This window comes from Electrona antarctica (genome assembly GCF_951216825.1).
Source record: "Electrona antarctica genome assembly, chromosome: 19".
NCBI classification, from domain to species: Eukaryota; Metazoa; Chordata; class Actinopteri; order Myctophiformes; family Myctophidae; genus Electrona; species Electrona antarctica.
In genome coordinates, this window is record NC_136800.1 from 3702566 (window position 1) to 3725326 (window position 22761).

The following is a 22761-nucleotide window of genomic DNA, read 5'->3' on the forward strand; positions in this document are numbered from 1 at the left end:
AGGGCCACACCCGGCCAACAGGGAAGTGAGCAACCTGCCGGCCAGGTGCAGCAAACCAGTGCTGACCACACCCCAGCATCCGCTGCATCCAGGGACCCGCCCATTGTCCTTTCTCTCCTGCCAGAACAAACAGGAAGCCCTCTCTGCCTTGTGTGTTCTTGGGGGATAGCAGGCACTGAGAGGTCTCTAGGACTATGGTTTGCCTCCTGCCTAGTGCCCTCCTACGTCAGGGGTGGGCAACTGGCGGCCCGGGGGCCACATGCGGCCCCCACCTTCACTTAATGCGGCCCTCAGGTTAATGTCAGAATTCTGATATAATATTGGTTTCAGCTGATTACAATTCCACAACATGCAAACATGACCCGCTTTAATTACTTCAGTCTAAATTAGTAGCTCAATGCTTCAACACAAGTATAATTAAAGGCATTTGAAATGAAAGATATTAATTTTCAGGATTCTGATTAAAAAAATAGCAAAAATTCAAGATTTCAATTCGAATATAGCAAAAATAGCCGATCTACAAGCTCAAAACGCGTCGCGCTGCGACGCGTTTTGAGCTTGTAGATCGGCTATTTTTGCGACGACCGTAATATATGGCCCTAGGGAGTGAGTGTTGAAATATAGTGGCCCTCTCCATTGTCAAAGTTGCCCACCGCTGTCCTACGTGACGTCTCACCAAACTGTTCGTCTGTGCGGTGTGCATGTGTCCGTCCTTGTCCACACTTGGCCTCACTTTCTCACTGACGAATAATTGAAAAACATCACTTCCATTGGATATTATTTTTCAGGACTAAACTAAAGATCACTTTCTGTGATACCCCAGTCTACACTGTAATGTCCTCGGTGATAATTTAAAAATCTGAGTTATAGACGTGTCAGGTCCATTTAGAACCTCACACAGGGCCTAGTTCTCATCATGAAGTTAAAATAGACTATGCCTCTAAAATCTCCAATGCTGTACACTAGGCATGTAACGATATATCGTGGATCGATATATATCGATATAAAATGTTGAGTGGTGCAACTACACATTTATTGTTATAGTTACTGTACATTAGAACCAGGAAAGCATCTGTGTCATAAGTACTCTCCGCATGAATTCAGTCTCAACAGTGTCACTTGAAGGTAGGTCACTCAGGCGTTGAAGGCGTTGTCGGTGATGTCAGTGACAGTGACACATACTAACCATAGCAACCATGCTCACCCGTACAGGCACAAACACACACGGGTACTAACAAAGCCAGTTGTTGGAGTGGTTTGCACCACTCAAAAAAGGGAAAAACATGTACAGTATGGAGAAAAGGGGGTGTGGTGGGGGGACCAGTTTCGAGTTGCAGCCGTCCGTAGGTACCCTTTGAGAGCAGTTTTGAAGGAGTCAAGGGATTCACATGTCTGAATGGCTGTTGGTAGGGCGTTCCACATTTTGGTGGCATAGGAGCGAAATGGATTTAGTCCCTTGTTTGAGCCGAATCTGGTGTTGTGGGTGTGGACTTCGTTGACATTAAGGAAGTATTTAGACAGGTACATGCTGGGTATCTTGGTGGTGGTGTAGCGAATCTTAGTCCAGACCCATTGCAAGATTCTGTACTCTTCGTCAACGCTAAGCCATTCCAGCCTGTCAAAATGGGCAGGGGTGAGGTGGGTTCGGGGAGTGAGGCCAAGTAGCCTGACCAGTTTGTTTTGGGAGCTTGTTTATTATTAGTCTAATTTATCATTAGTCTTAGTCTTTTTTAGTCATTATTAATGCATTGTGTTCATCACTTTTGAAAGCTTTCAATGAAAATAGCAGATCGACAAGCTCACGTCGCATTGTGAGCTTGTCAAATCGGCTAATGTATATTTTGAGTTAATTATTTTCCGTTAAATCTGCAAAGTAAGTAGTAACTGACAAAATAAGTGTGGAGAAAAAGTACAATATCTGCCTCCTATCTGGAGGAGTAGATATCAAATATCAAATAACGGAAATACTCATGGCCACAATTGTATATACAGTACTGTAACTGAACACTTTTTTTTTGGCATTCAGGGTGGTCAGTGTCACTGGCAATCAATGGCAGGTGATGTGTTTTGATGTCAAATTATAACAGAACAACAAAAATAACAAAATTAACTGAGTTTCAATGAAATCACCTGGAGCCTATGAAACCCTGGGGCTGCACGTACAACCTCTGATGATCCCATCTCTGGGGCTGCACGTACAACCTCTGATGATCCCATCTCTGGGGCTGCACGTACAACCTCTGATGATCCCATCTCTGGGGCTGCACGTACAACCTCTGATGATCCCATCTCTGGGGCTGCACGTACAACCTCTGATGATCCCATAGTCCCTTCAATCACAACCATCAGTCACTCTGGGGCGAGACTTGAGTGATGGAACAAGGAGAAGACCGTTGAAGCACATGTCTCAGTCCGTTGTGGTCGTCCAGGCTGGCCGCAAGGCTTTCATGGGTCAATGTGGAATGACATCAGTTTATCAGAATTCTGATTGTTGAACATGTGCAGGTCAGGAAGATGCAGCAGTAGCTTGGGGAAGAGGTTGCTGTCGTTAAAGGGTAAAGTTGCTCCACTGCCCACAGCTCCACCATACCTGAACCATCTGAAAATGAAGCAGGTAACATAGATGAGGCTTAGGATCCACCACGATCATCAAAACACCAAATCAGGGAATATGTTAATCCAAAGTCAAGTGCATTGAAGTTGCTCTGGCAGCTCCTGTTGGCCCAACACCTTATTAAGACATTTGATGTTGTTTTTTGAGTGGTGTAAACCACTCCTACAACTGGCTTTGTTAGTCTGTCTGTCTGTCTGTCTGTGCTCAAAAAATGAGCACGGTTGCTATGGTCACCCAGTTCACACGGGTGTGATTTCATTACGTCAGACCACAGCTGATCAGTCTATATAAGACCTTACACCACTCAGTTCACACGGGTGTGATTTTTTTTTTTAATAATGTCTTTTATTAAAGGCATGTGGTATGAATCCATCTCTGTCTTTGACCAGCCTTGTGGTTAGAGTGTGTGCCCTGAAACTGGGAGGTTGGGGTGCGAGCCCCGGCTGGCTCATAAAATGGTAAATGGTAAATGGTGCATTTATATAGCGCCTTTATCCAAGGCGCTTTACATAGATGTGCATTACATTCACCCATTCACACACATTCATACACCGATTGCGGCGGAAGCCATGCAAGGTACCAACCAGCACATCAGGAGCAATTTGGGGTTCAGTGTCTTGCCCAAGGACACTTCGACATGTAGACAGGAGAAGCCGGGATTCGAACCGCCGACGCACGGATCATTGGACGACCTGCTCTACCTCCTGAGCCACAGCCGCCCATACCAAAGACTGTATAAATGGGACCCAACGCCGGCTCCCTGCTTGGCATTCAGCATCAAAGGGTTGGATTGGGGGGGTTAAATCAACTAATCAAATGATTCCCCAGCGCGGCTGCAGCTCACCGCTCCGTTGGCTGCGGCTCTCCGCTCCAAGAGATGGGTCAAATGCGGGGAACAACTTTCACTGCGGTAACGTGTGTGACAAATCGTACGACTTTGACTTTGATCTCTAAACTATGCACACACCTCTGGCAAGGAATGCTCTGAAAATGTAGAGACCCTGAGAGGACTCCCTGAAAAACTGTAAGACCTGTGTTGCCGTGTGCTATTTGATCCAGGCTATTTAAAGTCATCAGTAGACTCTGTGATCTGACTTATTCATATTGTTGCATAGTATGTTAAAATAAGTTCAACTGGAATGAGCTTTTCAACATGGAACAGACCTTGCTGTAATGATGGACTGAAAAAGAAAGTTCTCTGTGAAATCCTCACAGTGAACACAATTCTGCTCTGTCCATGACACTGTCCATGGTGCTGAATCTCTCATCTCAGAACAGAGACTGCATTTGAAAGCTTAGTTTATTTACACCTCTAGTGTTTTTAACTCAAGGCTTTTAAGTACATTTAATATTGAGATGTTAATGTTAATTCCACACATTGTTTGTTGTGTTATTTAGGCTATGAAGGCTGGTTTTAACCTCCTGTACCTCTTTCATGAGTCCATCGATTCTGGTAGTTGTAGATTTCAGGATCATCTTGGTGAAGTTCATGAAGTTTGTTTCTTGTCTGTTGAGCATTTCCACATAGAAGACCTTTTGCTGTTCCATCATCTCTTTCATGGTCGTAGAGAATTGTAGTTGAATATGTTTACACGATGAAGCAGCATGACTTGTATTTTTAAGTACCTTTGTAGGATAGTTTTAGGTTGAGACTGGCTCATGGACTATTACATCACCATGGTACATCGGTCAGAATACACAGACAAGGAGAGTTCAGATTAAGCCTTTATTTTCCTTTGCACACACAAGCATTTAGGGTTGGGCAAGGAGGTGGTGAGGCATCACGGTTATGGTTTTTACTAAAAGACAAGAGAAACATAATTATTATACAATTCAACATTACATAAACAATGACACCTAAGACAATTAGACTCAAAGGGGGGGATGGGTAGGCCTACCACTACATATTAGGAGTACACAAACATGGGAAATACAAACATTCAATATTATCTAAGTTACTGATTACTAAGACTAAAGTGACTATGTGCACTGCGCATTACACACACTCGCTAGAGTTTCAGGAAAACAGATTAGACTTACATTTAACACAACTAACCAATAAAATACAATATACAAATGAACATGAACAAGCTGAACTCACTTCAATGACGCATAACCAAGGCGCTATATAAATGCACCATTTACCATTTGTCACTGATGGAGCCAGCATACAGGTCTGAGATGAAGGTGACTGCTCCGTGAGGCACCATACCGATCAGGCCCTTCAGGGTGGAATGAGACTTGTAGGATGAGAACATCTCGCTCTGAAGAGAAACACTGTCTGGCTGTTGGCATCTTAGCTCTGTGCAGTCGACAATCACCTACAAAATGAAGTAACATCAGGAATTATTTTTTAAACATCAAAGTGATGCAGAGAAAACAGCTCTCAGGTTTTAACAATGTCTGGTGGAGAGAAACATTGAACTGCCCATGCTCACACAACATTAAGACTACACTGCCCTCTACTGACCACCCTATGCGCGCTGTGGACCCCCTTTCCATCTAGACCAGAGGTGGGCAACTTTGGGATGGAGATAGTCCATGAGCCGGACAAGTTTTCATTACGAAATGAGTGGGCAAAACCATACCTATATTAAATTGTTTAGAAGGTCAATATAAGTAAATTAATATATGATAACACTTCCACAGGAGCAGCTTTTTCATATTTATCACACATTTTGTTATTTTCACCTATATACATGATGGGTGAATTAGGATGAAAAAAATTAAGAACTAGTGATCACCATGAAACTTCCCTAGTTGATTAATTACATGAAAACAATGATTTATTGTATTACAAGTTTTCTGAAATTGTATATTTAAATATGCAAATTAGGCATTATATAGGAAAATATGCCTGATTTTGCCTAACTTTCCCGAATCAATATTCAATCCAAATATTGGATTGAATATTGTATTGACAGTCAACATTCTTTTTTCATTTTGTTAACATGTCAAAGTCAAAGGTTTTAAACGAGGGAATATTCAATGTCCATATAGTAGCCAATGTATCATCTAACTATAAATGCAAAGTCTGTCTGTACAGCTGTACGTCTGTAATCCATGTAACACGAGAATCGTTCGCCCCACCTAATTCAAATTCGACACACGCGTTCCACACCCCCACAGGGAGTGCAGTGCCCGGTGTCGAGTCGGTCGGACCCCCGGTTGTCCAGAACCGCCACAAAAGGCCTCTGCCTGGGCCACAGCTGACATCACAAGGCCTCTGCCTCTGCAACTCCATATTTGGGCATGCCTAAATACGGGTTCGTCCCACGGTCCCACCGACTTCTGACATCTGCATAGACCCCATATTTGGGCATGCCTGACAAAGATGGGCATACAAGGTGATACCGCTGACATCACTTCTGACATCACCAGCTCAACAGAATGATAAATTGGCTAATACATCTATTAGCCAATATGCACAAAGGTACCCGAGCTTACCTCAACCGGATGCGTGACGCACAACAACGTGCACGGAGAGCTGAGTCAGACAAAGCACGAGATGCACGCCTAAAGCTGCAAGATCTGTGGTCCAACTGACATCAGTTTCCAGTGAGACCCTGCTTCGGCATGACTGTCAATATGTCTCAGGGCCAGACACTACACCGTGTTGGCGTCTTCTGCATGAGGGACTTCTTCAGCCATGGCCAGTTCTATGTGGCGGCCAGTAGGGTTAGCAAATCAAGCAGGCATTCTTGCTCGAGATGAAGAGACAAACAAGAAGTGCCAGTTTATCAGCAATGTTGTTTTTAAAGAGGTCCTTACAATATAAGTGCAGTGCCCAATGTCGAGTCGGTCAGACCCATGGTTGTCCAGAACCGCCACAAAAGTCCTCTGCCCGGGCTCGCCCAGAGCACTGGTAGCACTGGCAAATTCAGTCCTTTATTTCCGAGTCAGTCAAGTCTGCCTCTGTGATAATCAGGTCCTCTTGGGGTTGGTTATTGCATGTTTGTAATTTGCACATTGATGTACATTTCAAGCCATGTCAAGCACATGCATCCTGGGAGCTTGCATTTGCGACTGCAGCAGCTGCAACACTACATCAGGAGCTGGAGATCCCTGCATCCATTCGACAGTGCGCCAACCATCATCATTTCTGACTCCCTCTCCAAATGCCAGCCTGGTAGTTGGCACGCATGGCATGCATGAAAAGACAGTCCTTGCATGGTGTCAGCTGGCTCGACTCAAGTGCCCCACGTTGTGCACAGAAAAGCTGGTGGCGTAATGTGTTGATGTCCTCATTCAGCACATACTTTCAAATTGGGAAAGACTTATTTTCAAATTATTCCATTTGTGTGCAGAATTTTGCATTAAAAAGCCATTTAAGCATATATGAAAGTATTGAATAAGTAAAATGACTATTCCAATCAATTACCCATACTTGAATTATGCAGAAAGGTGTGATTATAGGTCTCTACACAATAATGGCTCAAACGTTGATTGATCATATATTTTTGTAAGAATGTGTGTGGTAATATAGGGGGCCACATATTCAATATTCAAGACTCACCTCTTCACTCTTGCTTTTAATTGAGTTTTAATATCTGCGTTCCTACTCTGTCCTGACTGATTTGCTGCATGTTGTGTTTTTATTTATTTTTTCTCTATGTTTTTATACTTTTATTTTGTTCTTTGCCATTGTTCTATCATTTTAACTACTTGACTGTGTTTTATTGTATTCTATTTTTGTGTCCTGCCCTGTGAAGCACTTTGAGCTGCATTTATGTATGAAAGGTGCTATACAAATAAAGTTTATTATTAATAAACGACCATGATAACGACCACTAAGCTATGTGTCTGCAATGGTTATCATGCCAAACTGTGAAGTAGAGATGCACAACAAGTCAAAAGAATCACACCAGCTTTGCCCACCCATTTGATTCTATAGCTATGGCCCTGGCTCGTGTTATCACACTATAATAGTGTTTCTGATTGTATCTCTAGAGTTACAAAACGTAAAAAGTAAAAACACATGTTACCACTCATATTAAAGCTTAGAATGGTGAGCAGTTTTCTATAGCCATTAGGAACATGTTGGTTCTTAGCACACACTTCCAAAATGGCGATATTTGCAAGCCTTATTTTAAATTTCTTAGATGTGTGTGCAAAATACTGCATTAAAAGCCCATTTAAGCATATATGGAAGTTTTGTGGAAGTAAAATAACCATTCCAATCAATTCCCCATATTTGAATTATGCGGAAAAGTGGTTTCATTGGTCTCTGCACAAAGTAATGTTCAAAAGTTGATCATATATTTGTTGTCACAATTTGCATGTGGCAATATAGGGGTGCATGTATTCAATGCATGATAACTACCACTAAGCTACTAGTCTGCGATTGTTATCATACAAAAATGTGAAGTAGAGATGTACAGCTAGTCAAAAATTCAAACCATGCCCACCCATTTCGTAATTAACGCGCAAATTAGGGGGGTCTGGCTCATGGACGCCACTCACTCCAGAGGGCCACATTGCATACTGTCGTAGAAAAAATAGCCAATCTACAAGCTCAAAACGCGTCGCATTGCGACGCGTTTTTTGCTATATTTGAATTTAAATCGTGAATAATTTTTTGGCTATTTTTTAATTGGAATCCTGAAAAGTAACCTTTTTATATAATTTCAAATGCATTTAGTTACCGTAGTTATGTTGACTTTATGAACAAAATACAAATGCATTGGACATAAAACTAACATTTTAATACTACTCATTAAGCTACTAATCTATAGACTGAAGTAATTAAAGCGGGTCATGTTTGCATGTTTGGAATTGTAACAGCTGAAATAAATAATATATGGGCCGCATTAAATTAATGTGGGGGCCGCATGTGGCCCCCGGGCCACAATTTACAATTTAGGCATTTAGCAGACGCTCTTAATCCAGAGCGACTTACATTAAGCAATAACAAAAAGCATGGAATACATCACATATATAAAAAGTAGTTATCATGAAACATGCGTAAGCTATATCATGAAACTATATATGTAAACTATACATACTATACTATATTATATATTATACATGTGTACTATAAAGTGCTATGACTACATAAAATGCAATTCTAGTGCTGTCTACGTAACATGCTATAAGTCTGTTTAAAATACTATCTAAGTCTACATAAAGTGCTATCTAAGGGGCTAGGCTAGGGCAAGTGCTACGGGCCATGGTGGAGTCTGAAAAAGTGGGTTTTCAGACTACGGCGGAAGATTGGGAGTGAAGCTGCAGTTCTGATTGTGATGGGAAGTGCATTCCATAGTTTTGGAGCCAGAAGGGAGAAGAGTTTGGGACGTGTGGAGCGTTGTCCCGGCGTTTTTAGTGAAGGTACTTCCAGCTTCCCTGCGATCTGAGTGCGCGGGAGGGTTTGTAGGGTACGATCATACTTGGGAAGCCATGCCTTTGGTTGCTTTGAATACCAGCATCAGAGTTTTGTATTCTGTGCGGGCAGCGACCGGGAGCCAATGGAGGGAGCGGAGAAGGGGGGACCACCAGTTGCCCATCCCTGATCTAGACTAATGCCAGTGATCGTGTTTACCTGTGTATCAGCGTATTTGCTCTGCCTGAACTCCCTCGGCAACACAGCCTGAACCTCCTCTTGGGACATCCAGAGTTTCAGTGAGCCCAGCAGAAAGTACAGGTAATATGTCCACAATGTTATGATCCGGCTGACCGTTGATGGGTGGATCCCGAAACGATCTGCCAGGTCAACTTCTGTGGACCCCAACGCCAGGTACATGAGGAAGAGGAAGAATTCATCCAGCGGAAGAAGAGCATGTCTCTGAAAGAGAATGTGCAAAACATAGACATTTATGTCTAGCAATGTTGTTACAGAAGAGGAAATAAAATGACATTAATTTGCCACATTGTATAATCCAGGGCAGTGGCATGACTTATGCATACTATACATATTCCTGCCATTGTACACCCCCAGTACTTTAACTTCACAAGTTCACATGGACTTGATTACACCATTACGGGTATGTGGTATAGCAGAGTTCGGCAACCTTTTTCACATGAAGTGACATGTTTTTATTTTCTTGATAGTCAGTGTGCCATTCATATCTTAAGTTTAATTATGACAACACATCAATTAATATTTCCAACATATTTTGATTGTCGATATATTATTTTCTTTCACATCAGGATGCAAGGATCAGTAGATTCAGTCAAATAACCCACCTATCTCTCAGACTCCCTCCCCAGTCAGAAGTTCAGCAGGTTCAGCAGGCCTGCGTTGAAGACTGAGGACAAGTACTCTTGGCTCAATGATCCCAAATTCATCTACATGGACCAAAGTGACGGTGAAGGTGATGATGATAAGGTCTACTTGTTCTTCACAGAGAATGCCGTGGAATATGACAGCAAACCTGTGATATCAAGAGTGGCTCGTGTCTGCAAGGGGGATATGGGAGGAGACAGAATATTGCAGAAGAAATGGACTACGTTCCTGAAGGCTCCTCTGGACTGCTCCGTAGAGGCTGGCAGCCTGCCCTCCCTCGTCCAGGATGTGTTCCTGCTTCAACACCACAACTGGAATGAGAGCGTCTTCTATGCCGTCTTTACACCTCAGCCGAGATCGTCGCACACATCTGCAGTATGTGCATTCAGTGTGTCTGATGTTGAAAAGGTGTTCAATGAAGGACGTTTTAAGAAGCCTGTCACTGTGGAAACATTGTGGGAAAAGTGGGTGACGGTACCGGAGGGTGATGTGCCCAAAACCAGACCAGGAGCTTGCACCAAACACTCATTGGACCAGGGAGACATTCAGAAATCCCAGATGTTCATCAAGGAAAGTCCCATCATGGATGAAACTGTTCGGCCACTCACAGGGGGCCCGCTGGTGGTGAAAAAGGGGCCCTTGATGACACGGATTGTAGTGGATACTGTGTTGGCACTAGATGGAGAGAGATACCCAGTTATGTTCATCGGCACTGAAAACGGCTACATTCAGAAGGCTGTGAACTACGCTGGGGAGATGTTCATTATTGAAGAGATTCAGCTGTATGAGGATCCTAATCCTGTCAGGACTCTACGCCTCTCTTCCAGCAGGGGCCAGCTGTACGCAGGGTCAGAGTTTGGTGCTGTTCAGAGGCCACTCAGTGACTGCAGTCGCTATGAGTCCTGTGTGGACTGTGTCCTGGCCAGAGACCCTTACTGTGCCTGGGACACCTCCTCCGACCAGTGCCGCCACGTCTCCAGCTTGTCTTCCTCTGACGCTGCAATTCAGAGTCTAAAGAAGGGGGACATTTCACAATGTCCTCGCCCAGAAGAGCCAGTCGTGGCAGCTGAAGACATCGCCCTGGTTACAGGGAACAATATTCTTCTGCCTTGCCAGCCAGACTCCAACTTGGCACAGGTCCACTGGCATTTTTCGGACCAACCACTGCACTCCGACAGCAAATACAACATCTACAATGGACACCTCGTCATTCTACACGCCTCAGAATCAGATGCTGGCTTGTACACCTGTGACTCCATAGAGCAGGTCAACGAGAGAGTCTACAAGAGGACCATGGCAGTGTATCGACTACAGCCCCACACTGACGGTCGTGCTGCAGTGGGTCTTATAGTTGCCGTGGTTCTGCTGTCTTTGCTGGTTCTATGCCTCGTTGGCATGTTAATGTGGAACCGCTGCAGAGGATATATTGGGAAGCTCCTGAATCCCACTACTCCCTACACATGCAACATTTAATGACACTGCTGTGAAACTGAAGGGAATGACCGTACTGAGACTATAAGGATGCTTTCCTTTCCTCATGTTTGATCCATGACCTGCTGTGAGCCTTGCAGAACTGTTGTACGACGCAGCACAAATAAGGGATTATACAGTATACAGCAGTGTGGGGTCAGGACCCATTTTTGATTGATGACAGCATTGATTTAATTGTAATGTGTTTGTTCTTATTTGTCTTTTGGGTGCTGTACAGGAATCTTATGATAATGTGTTGTATATAGCTGGACTGAAAAAATAAATAAGGATTTGTGTCTGAGCCCATGTTTTTTATGTAGCCTACTGTACATAGTAATTATTTTGTTTATTTTTATAATAAAAATGCTTGTTCCAGTGAGCTGAATTGTTGTGATCTGACTTCATGCATAATGAGTTGTAGGCTACATGTCTGCATAATAGACTACTAGAATAGGGATAAAAGGTTGGTGCCTTATGAATTTAGGCTAGTAAGAAATAAGAATTATTGTCTCACTGGGAAAATATAAAATGCTGCATTTTATCACAGTGTGGATGTTGAAGCCCTCCTAGCATAGTGTTAGCTCCGTTGTTTTTTGCCAAATTTAGAACTTCCGCATTAGGAGCTGGCAAATCTGGTTGCCTTCAGAATAAGGTGTCATATTAATGTTTTTTAAAACACATACATTTATTTAAAAAATGCATTTATGATATATGTATTTTTAAATGGCTTATACTAGAGTACTTATATGTGCCCTAAAAGGTTGTTACCGATTTAAAATGGCTATTGATTCCCATTAAATTGGGCACTTGGGCGCTGGTGATGGATTCTCAGATTGCCTATATTATAAGGCAATTATTATTATAGTGGTTTTATTATAGTGGTTTTCAACCAATGGTCCATCAGTGGTCCTTGAGGGGGTGCCAGGTCAAGTCAAGTCAATTGTATTTATAGAGCACATTTAAAAACAGCCAAGGCTGACCAAAGTGCTGTACACCAAGAGAAAAACAAGTAACTATACACATTGCACAATATAAAATCTCAGTTCACAAAAATATCACATATTGCTCAACACATCATGGTTATAAAAAACATCAGAAAACCCAAAGAGTAATGGCAGCAAATACAATAAAAGTGAGTGCATCAAATACAATAAAAGTGAGTGCATCAGATATAAGGCAGTAAAAAAAAGGTCCAGCCAATTAAATAAGGATTAAAAGGTCTGGGATAACAGGTGAGTTATTTTTAGTCTGCTTTTAAAGGTGTCTAGGGAGGGTGCAGATCTGATAAAAAAGAATTCACCTTTTGATTTGAGCTTAGTCTGTGGAACCTTAAGGAGCCCCTGATCAGTTGACCTAAGTGGTCTAGGGTTATCCGGGGGAGGAAGCAGCTCACGAATGTAGGGAGGTGCCAGCCTATGGTGGGCTTTATAAACAAATATTAGGATTTTAAAGTTCATTCTAAATTTAACTGGGAGCCAGTGGAGGGAGGCCAGGACGAGAGCGATGTGCTCCAACCTTCTGGTTCCAGTCAGGAGTCTAGCTGCAGCGTTCTGGACAAGCTGCAGTCTAGAGAGGGAGGCACTTGAGATTCCGGCGTATAATGAAATGCAATAGTCTAAACTGGAGAAAAATGAGGGCGTGAATTACTTTTTCCAGGTTGTAGATAGATAGATCTTTATTGTCATTGCAACAAGTACAACGAAATTAAAAGTGCCAACCGATCAGTGCATCATAAACTAGAATATAAAACTATAAAAGCTAATACAACAAAACACACACATAACCGTACTTCACTTCAAATCCCTATTTGCACAGTACACCCTTAACTGCAGCTGTTATAGCACAAACCCTGATACTTAACTTGGAACAGCACAATAAAATATGCAACGTGCAACAGATAATTTCCTAGCAGCATTTAGTGTGGCTACCGCTGTGGGATAGAAACTGTTACTGAGTCTGCTGGTCCCTGACTTGAGCACTCTGTACCGTCTACCTGACGGCAACAGTTCAAACAGTGAGTGACCGGGGTGCGAAGTGTCCTTTATAATGTTCTGTGTTTTTTTGAGACAGCGGGATCTGTGTAGGTCCTCCAATGTGGGAAGAGGGCAGCCAACGATCGTTTGTGCCGTGTTAATGACCCTCTGGAGCTTTTTCCTCTGAGCTACTGTACAGCTGTTGTACCACACGCATATACAGTATTTTAGAATGCTTCTTCAGCAGCTCAGAGGTGTTCACATTCCAGGTCAAGCCCTCATCGGACTCCCAGAAACCGGAAAGAGGACACCCTCTCCACACAGTCCCCATTTATGATTAATGGTGGAATGTCCGTTTTCTTCCTCCTGTAGTCGATGACAAGTTCCTGGGTCTTAGACGAGTTCAAGAGCAGGTTGTTTTCTCTCTTGTTTTTTTTGTGGGTGGAGAGGAAGCATTTTATTTTACTGACTTGCCGTAATTGGAAGAAGGCTCCTTTGACAACAGCATTTATTTGTTTATCAAATTTGAGGGCAGAGTCCAGGATTACGCCTACGTTTTTTACGTGAGGTTTATTTGTCAGCGGGGCGAGGGAGGTGGTGATATTATGTGTTGGGTGTGGGGAGCCAAAGAGTATGATTTTTTTTTGTCGTTTAGCATAAGGAAATTATCTGACATCCAGGATTTAATGTCAGTGAGGCAGTGTAACATGGGATCCAGTGAGTGAGTGAGTGAGGTGGTACCCAGCTAAGTGATGGAGAGTTTTGCATTTTGGCCTCCTAAACGGAACAAAACATTAACAGAGTTTGCTTTCAAGCTGCGTTTAAAAACAAAAGACACCGTTTTGGAGGTTCGTCATTGGCATCCAGGGAGTATGTGCACAGTTTTGACCGGGCAAAAGGTGCCGGAGAGTAGGGTTCAGGGAAGTCCCTGCTAAATGTGTTTACTAATACTACAGCATAAAAATCAGTACTTTAACCACTTTAACCCTATAGTCTATTTGAAAATAACAGATCAACAAGTTCACAGGATGGATACAAATATAAATGGTAAATGGTGCATTTATATAGCGCCTATATCCAAGGCGCTTTACCCATTCACACTGTACACACACACATTCATTCATACACCGATGGAGGAGGAAACCATGCAAGGCACCAACCTGCTCATTGGGAGCAATTAAGGGTTCAGAGTCTTGCTCAAGGACACTTCGACACGAACTCTGGGGGAGCCTGGGATCGAACTGGGAACGTTCCGGTTCCCAACCGGCACCTCTAGTACCCCTGAGCCACTGCCGCCCCTGTATATACATATACACGTCTCTCTCTCTCTCTCTCTCACACACACACACACACACACACACACACACACACACACACACACACACACGATGCACGAACTTGCATATCGATGCCACCAGATGCCAAGAATATGATGTATGACATCTTCCCCCAATATTAACCTTCATCATTCAACCTGTTATTTATTTGTCCAAAGTCTGACATAAAATAAGTACCATCAAATAGTTAACGGTATATACTACTCATGCTTTATCCTCAGGATGGCGCTCCATACACTTTAAATAACTGGGCTGAATGAGAACAGCACTTGATACTGTGTAGTGTACACTGCTTACAATGAATCTAAAATGTACCTTCTCATACTTCATATTCATATTTTATAGAAACAATGTAGTCAGATATATATTCCTATAGTATTACTTCAACAGTGAACAGTGAAAGTTATTTATTCTATTGCAATATTTTGGCCATGAAGAGAAAACACTTTTTATCCATGTCTGACTTCCCTTGTTACTTTATGCATGTGGGTTGTGGTGTCTCCATGTCATCTAAACTGTGACCACAGACAATCACACTTATTATTCTTGTCAAGGTGTGATAACTGCAACTTTGGTTTCTGGACAGTAAAGCTGTCACCAAATTAGCTCCAAGTTTCTTAACCACAGACTAGCACTATGCAGCGTCATAGTTGTGGGTCATTAGTTTAATTGCACCAGTTGTGCAGAGTCCATGCGTCCATTGTACTGCATGAATGTAGCATACAGTGATGCAGGAAATTCTCTTTTCTATTATACCTATAACTATAGTTATATAGTGGAAAATGTCTTCTAATAAAGATCTACCACTTTGTGATCTCTCAAGAAACATTTGCAAGGAATATATTTCAGCAGGATCGCCGTTTAGTTTGATGGGAGCTCTCAGACTATTGAGCAGGAAGCAAGCTAATTTGAAAGTTTCAAAAACCTTAGTAAAAAGGCAACGGTCTTCAGCTTTGATTTAAAAGAACAGAGTTGTAAGCAGACCTAGTGTGTGGGGAGATGAAGTAAAAAATAATGCAGAATGTGACTGCACTAAATCAATGTGACCAGAAGGTGGCAGTCATAACCAGTTTCAGAGCTTCAGAAATCATGGTTTTGCCCATGACTAGGACTCTCATTGGGACTAGAGTAGACAAACTAATAAAAAAAGGTTATCGTACTGACAATTCACATATGACTTATAGCACAAAGTCACATACCAGCTGAAATAGATATGTTCACAATCTTAAGGCAGCCTAACTGAAAATGAATTAGTCTCCATTGATTGAACAACATTTAGTGTGCAAATTTGGCCTAAACTTCACATTATTTGGTGAAGATGACATGCTTAAGCAAAAGCTAGAGCATGTTAGATTTCACACGAAAGACCAAACTCTGAGCGTCATCGGGACAGTGTTTGCTGAACAACAGCTTCTCAGATGAGAAGTCCGGATATCCTAAATATATAAAAAGTATGCTTTGGAAAATAGTTTAAAAGAACATTAACATCTAATTAAGGCCTAATATTGAAGTGTACATTTGTCTGATAATGTACCATGTATCCTCAAAATCATTGAGCTGCATAGACTTCTCAGGTGCCCACTCTTCCAGGATCCCAGAAAACATTCCATGGACTGATACAAGGAAAAGAGAACAAAATTGGATTTCATGACTAAGATGAATGTATCTATCATTTAATGTTGAAATGTCAAGACATATGAACTTCATTAATTTACACTGTATAATTTGATTTTCACCTAAAAACCAGAAGGTTGTGACACTTAATAAAATACAATGCGCAATTTCATTCAAGGAAGAAAAATAGGAGAGAAAAGAACATGCAATGCAAAAAAAAACAGAAGACGGCAACGCACAATGGATATATTCCAGCATATGAATCAGTGGCAAAGTATCACATAAACACAATTATCCTGTGTCATGTCTTAGTGTATTATTTCCAAGCTGGGTAACAACCAAAGTACACAATAACCGTTACATGCTTGCATATTGATCACACTAGTCTATTAGGAACACTTTAATTTATATTACTGAGCACTGTCAGGTTAACATACTGAATACAGGGCTTAAAGCCAAAACAAAGCCCAAGACTGAAAATGTTTTTGCAAATCTGCACTGATCATTAAATTACCTCTATGAAATCCTCAGGACTGAGAACTTTAGGCCCTGTGAATAAAGCCATTTTAAAACTGAAACGTTACCCAAATAGCTCGTTGCACTCAAGGCAAATGAATCCTAGCATGCTTTTCATAAAGACACTTAACACAATGTGTTACTTAGGTTTAAAAGTGTTACATTTAAACGAACCAACTGATGGCACTTGCAAATATATGCATAGCAAGAGTCCAGAGGTGGGTAATGAAGAAATGATTGAGCGGCATAAAGGATCATATAATACACTAATTAACCATTTTCCTATGTTCAGTCAACTCTTCATATCTGAGGGTTTTCCTCAGTCACAGGGATTTAACAGTTAACACGTCACACATCAAGCTTAATTCATACTTTGTTGTCTTGCTCGTCATGTCCTTGACGTCGTTGAAGATCTTGGTGTACTTCGTGACACATGTTCTGACAGGCTCCGTTGCTGCTGGTCTGGGTGCTGCGGTGCGAGGAGACCCCCCCCCACTGGCCTTCTTGTTCTGCGTTGAAACATCTCAGGCTCTGGATCCTTGGTGGGATGGAAACAAAACGGAAATGTAGTGCGCATGTTTGACATTATCCATAACTTCGATTTGGAGTAAATAATTTTCTTGATTACAAGTCAACATAGTTTTCACATTAAGTAGTAACGTATTCTTTCAGTAATTTTATGAGTAGTTTACATGAGGTGAGCTGTAACACACATGGTCATATATGAGTTATAGTTACCATTGTGGCACCATCTGTGGTTCCTCTTTGGGTTCAACTGGTTGATTGCGACGTCTCTCCTTAGCCTTGGGTTCCACGTTGCCGTCTTCTAAATACAATGACACAATACAATGCTGAGCCACACACAGTATGATTACTGGAAGGTGAGTTCAACCATCACTGTGCACAAAGAGATCGAAAAAAAAAGAAAATGATACAGAGAGAAAGGCAACAGAGGAAGATAGGTAGTTACCGGTAGACACAATGTCAAATGTCCTACATATCTCACAGATTTCCAATACAGTACTGTCAGCCGGAAAGACATAATTACAGACAAGTATTTCAAATGTTTACCAGATTTTCCATAAGAAACCGCACTTTATACACTCTCTATTCAGTAAATATGAACTGGGATCTGACTGTTATATTGTGTTTTTGCATTCTTACATAATTTTGTCCCAACGACAATTAGCAAAGATCTACAAACTTAGGACTTCACATCATTCTGTTGTAAGCTTGTAGATCTGCCATTTTTGGAAAAAATGTCCAAACTAGGGATGCCAGGTTGAAAGTTGTAAATTGCATAGCGGTTGTTCAATGCAGCCTACAGAAGTAATAGTAGTGTGTTTTACCAGATGGTTCCAGCACCAAGAGCTTTAGAGATGTAGTGAGCCTCGTCCATGTCTTAGGTGAAGACAGCAGCTGCCAGGCCGTCTCTCGCCACAACCTCCTCCAATGTCTTTAACTTCAGAATCTGCATCACTGGACCAAAGATCTGCAGACAGTAGAAGCCTTCAATACACTCCAATTCTCAGAAGTTTAAGAGACAGTTGCACCACCTCACATGAAGTTCAAACTTAACGTAGTCATAGCTTAACCCATTTAGACCCGAGGCCACGTCTGTGTCACCTTACAGCCTTTAACCACTTTATTTTAAACTTTAGCTGTTGAAAAATAGCAGATCTACAAGCACAGCACTGAGTACCGCACTACGAGCTTGTAGATCTGCCATTTTTGGAAAATCGTGAAAACGTGTGCAAATCTTTCAGATGGGTCGGTGGCAGATTATACTTTTTTTGGGGGGGGGTGATGTCATGATTTAGAAGACATTTGTAGAATCTGTCGAAATGGATTAAATGGCTTTTAAATCAAGCTGTATAACTAGGCCAAGTTTGAACTTAGTGTCTAACCCTTACTCAAATACAATCAAATTCTCTCATAGAAGTTCAAGTGCTTAAACTTTACTCAAACTGTAATCCTCTCATGAAAGTACTAATAAAAGCATTCTGTATTAATCCACACAATTCTATATGTGTAAGGTATGAAATAAAAATGTCTGTCCTGATTCCACACCGGATCGGGGAATCCTCCCCAGCGATGGTCATGTTGTCATGTGACGTCTCCAAACACGGTGGGCTGGATGGCCACGCCTCCTCCACACATCAGCTTGGCTCCCTCCTTCTTGTAGTGATTTCTGTAACACAGGTTTGTTCTATCTACGGATTGTCCTTAGTTGATCTCTTTACCCTTTGAGCCGTCCGTCATGTAACTGCCATGACCTGCTCTCTGGGTAAGAAATACATAAGCTCCTCCGCCAACGTCAAGGCGACAATCCATGGGAGGAGACCCAATTTAGTCATCGCCAATTCCCAATTGCCCCAAGTGTCCTTGAGTCCCTGTTGCTGGCACCACCACCCCCACAGCTGGGGAGGTTTAAACTACTGTGTGCATCCTCCCATACACACTTGCAAATAGCTTCTGCAGTGCAGCAAAAGGGACGGTCACTTGATCCATCGCCAGATTAAGTTCCCACCCGTAAACACGGCCAATTGTGTTTGATGGAGCGCCAGGCGAAGTTGAAGGCACCGCAGTTAATGCTGCAGTGGTGGGAGAGTACTTTACCTCTTACCACACCCAGACGCCCCATAGACAGACGTTGCTAAACGCTCAGGCGCAAGACGCAACCTAGAGCCTGGCCCCGCAAGACGCCAAGGCCAGTGACCATCACAGGGTTGAAGGGCACCTCAAGCTAGCCCGCCAGACGCGAGGCCAACTGACTGGTGACGATGATCAGCATGCAGGACTCAGTCAGTAGAAACCTGTGGACAAACTAGACATAGTTAGGGCAGAAAACAGACGGACAGACATTACTTTTTTTTGTTGATGCAATACTGGTCAGAATACTGCTCCATTCTGCTGCTCTGTGGAGAGAGGGGGTTTTATTTGTTCGTTTTCTTTGCGACTATTATTACTTGATGTTAAAAGTTAAACCCTATAGAGTAGAGAGACAGTGTCAAGTTTCTCTGTGAGGCCTAGCACATGTGGAGGAACAAGATCTATGCCTCCAAGATCCACTTCCTGCTGAAAAGGCACAAAACCAACCTGTACCAGAGGTCCTTAAGAGCTGCTTGTCGTCTAGGAAAGGTCACTTACCTGGTCGATACTCTCATCAAAGTACTACGAAAAGCATTCCGTTTTAATTCCACACAATTCTATGTGTAAGGTATGAAATAAAAATGTCTGGCCCTCAACTTACCTGCACGTCCAGAGATAGACAGCTCCTTGTTCAACTTGATGCACCCCCGTTGTTGAGGAAAAACCCTGTGCATGCAGCTGCTACAATGAACACCGCACCCCAGGTCTGTCTGAGTTACAGTCTTAGACCTGTCTTGCTTCGAGGAGGGCCTCTGTCGATGGTCACATCGGCATCGGTCTTCCTCTTCAGCGATGAAGGGGAAGGCGCCCCGTCACTAAAGACGAAACGCCTCCGTACCTTTTCTCCAGGGAAGCTACAGAACACGGACAGCTGCATCTGTCCGTCTGACCTATAGACAGTCACCCGCCACTGGCGCTGGACTGGCCTTCCGCCCAGCTCCCATGTGGCGGAGACACCTGAGATAACTCTGGCCAGCTGCTGACCGTTCACCTCCACGAGGTCATAACGGTTGCCACAGCGGGCTTTCCAACACCCGAAGGGGGGCGTTAGGGTATCAGGGTGTGGTGGAGTCACGAGGCACCCAGAGAACTCATGGAACAGGCTGTTGCTCTGGGTAGTCACCACCCTGGCTGGTGGCGTGGGCGGTCGCACTGGAACCCACGTCTTACTACTGTGGACGTAGCGAGTACAGAGACACCGCGCGACCGTTGGAATAAAAGCAGGTCTCCACTGCTTTCTACGCCGGTCATAGCTTGCACGCACCGGCCTCCACTCTTTAGTGAGGTGGTCATAGTAGCATGCACAGGGTTTCTCCTCAACAACGGGTGTGACATCCTTCGGGGGTCTGAGCAGCTGCTTCTCAACTACTACTAGTGAGGAAACGTCACATACCTGGTCGAACTGGCGGTACAGTTCAGGGACACACGCTGTGATGACGGCCAGGTCGTCATCGGTCAGGGGGCGTGTAGCGGACCGGCTGGATAATAATTGGGTAAAGCCGACTGATGAGTTTGACGTTTCTCTTTATTCAGAACCCAACGTAGAAACTGGAAAAAGGACATAACATATAGGCTATATCAATATAACATTCCATAATCAAAAGGCATAATACATTTTCCATAACATCCATGAGCATATACATCACAAAACTATACAATATTTAATCCATCATATCAACATGCAATATAGAAATAAATAACCCTCAGACAATACATACAACAATAAGACTAATTACCAATATCCCTCATACAAGATTGACCAACAATAAAAGTATCACCTTTTGCCCCCTTCCAGCTCGGTGCTAAAGTGGCTTGTGCAAAACAGTCTGTTCCAGGGCTCGTTTGGGCCATCCGTCCTTCCTTCCTTTGCGGTCCGTCCGTCCGTCCTTCCCTTCCTCAAATAAACTTCTCCATGTTTGCCATTACCATTCCTCTCTTGTGGCAAATCTGGCAATATCTGTTCCTCTACCAGCGAGGTGGGCAAGTGACAGTTTTATAAGCTTCAGTGTGCAACCACATCCTGGGCGTTGTCCTCAGTCACAGGTGAACTTGATCATTTTAATTGCAACTGATTTGTCACTGGGCAGGAAATCATTCAAATAAAAGCACTGGAGAACTGACTTTTGGGCAGGAAACGTTTCAAAATAAAAGCCACAAAGAAAACACATATTGACCCTGGAAACATCCCTGTGGGTCCGTTACACTCCCACCAAAATCATAGTGATTTAAAACTTGGCATAATCACAAAGATTTTTTGTCAATTTACGTGACCCCATACTCATTTAAAATTCTAAATACAATATGTAGGAAGGGGCTGTGCAGTCTGTCTCCCACCTTAAATACTCCATCTCCAACGAGAACATGCTCCGCACTGACTTCCGATGAGCATAGACTGATGAGCATAGTGTCTTGGGCCTTGAACCTTCCAGCCTTGGCTGGTTTCCTTTTGGTTTGTTTGGGCAGGGATGCCCGTTCTTCGTCTGGTTGTCGTCCTTGTTGCAGTGGTGCTCCTCTAGCTGCTCGTGTCACTACTAAAGCAGTCAGGGTGTCTTCCTTGGCAGCCACTGCTTTGGGGGCCTGGCCCTCAGCTTGAACTTGATTCTGAGGGATGGCATGAGGCTCGGCCCCTCCGACCTGCAAAACACCAGCGCCAACTGAATCCCCTGGCCTCTTGGGATCTGAGGCTACGGCCGTTGCACCCTGCTGGGCTGAGTCTTTGGGCTTCACTGCTGCCACTCCCTCATTCACCTCCAGCTGTTCCTCGATGCCCTTTTCCTCTTTGCGATCCGGAGCACCCGACCTAGCTGTTGTGTCTGGCAGTGGTGGATCTCCTTTTGTTGCTCCTCTGACAGCTAGGAGCTTCCTCTGCTGCTCCCGCTCCTGTGCGGCAGCCTGGAGCTTACTCTGCTGCTCCCGCTCCTGTGCGGCAGCCTGGAGCTTCCTCTGCTGCTCCCGCTCCTGTGCGGCAGCCTGGAGCTTCCTCTGCTGCTCCCGCTCCTGTGCGGCAGCCTGGAGCTTCCTCTGCTGCTCCCGCTCCTGTGCGGCAGCCTGGAGCTTCCTCTGCTGCTCCCGCTCCTGTGCGGCAGCCTGGAGCTTCCTCTGCTGCTCCCGCTCCTGTGCGGCAGCCTGGAGCTTCCTTTGCTGCTCCCGCTCCTGTGCGGCAGCCTGGAGCTTCCTCTGCTGCTCCCGCTCCTGTGCGGCAGCCTGGAGCTTCCTCTGCTGCTCCCGCTCCTGTGCGGCAGCCTGGAGCTTCCTTTGCTGCACCCGCTCCTGTGCGGCAGCCTGGAGCTTCCTCTGCTGCTCCCGCTCCTGTGCGGCAGCCTGGAGCTTCCTCTGCTGCTCCCGCTCCTGTGCGGCAGCCTG

General features: G+C 43.7%; 1 protein-coding gene and 2 long non-coding RNA genes across 3 annotated transcripts; 1 reads left to right on the forward strand and 2 right to left on the reverse strand.

The window, feature by feature from the left end:
- Nucleotides 1-9596: 9596 nt before the first annotated feature.
- On the forward strand, nt 9597-11309 carry LOC306943790 (semaphorin-4D-like; the record flags this gene model as incomplete). Its single annotated transcript, XM_079530316.1, has 2 exons — nt 9597-9601; nt 9821-11309. 2 exons carry the CDS (start codon nt 9597-9599, stop codon nt 11307-11309), a joined length of 1494 nt encoding a protein of 497 aa, XP_079386442.1.
- Nucleotides 11310-16377: 5068 nt separating this feature from the next.
- Nucleotides 16378-19250, reverse strand: LOC306943680. Its single transcript, XR_013792447.1, has 4 exons — nt 18817-19250; nt 18096-18238; nt 17485-17572; nt 16378-17284 (listed from the first exon to the last, which is right to left on the reverse strand). It is a non-coding gene; the product is annotated as an uncharacterized lncRNA (long non-coding RNA).
- Nucleotides 19251-20905: 1655 nt separating this feature from the next.
- Nucleotides 20906-22334, reverse strand: LOC306943679. The gene is made up of 2 exons (XR_013792446.1): nt 21177-22334; nt 20906-20946 (listed from the first exon to the last, which is right to left on the reverse strand). It is a non-coding gene; the product is annotated as an uncharacterized lncRNA (long non-coding RNA).
- Nucleotides 22335-22761: the final 427 nt, after the last annotated feature.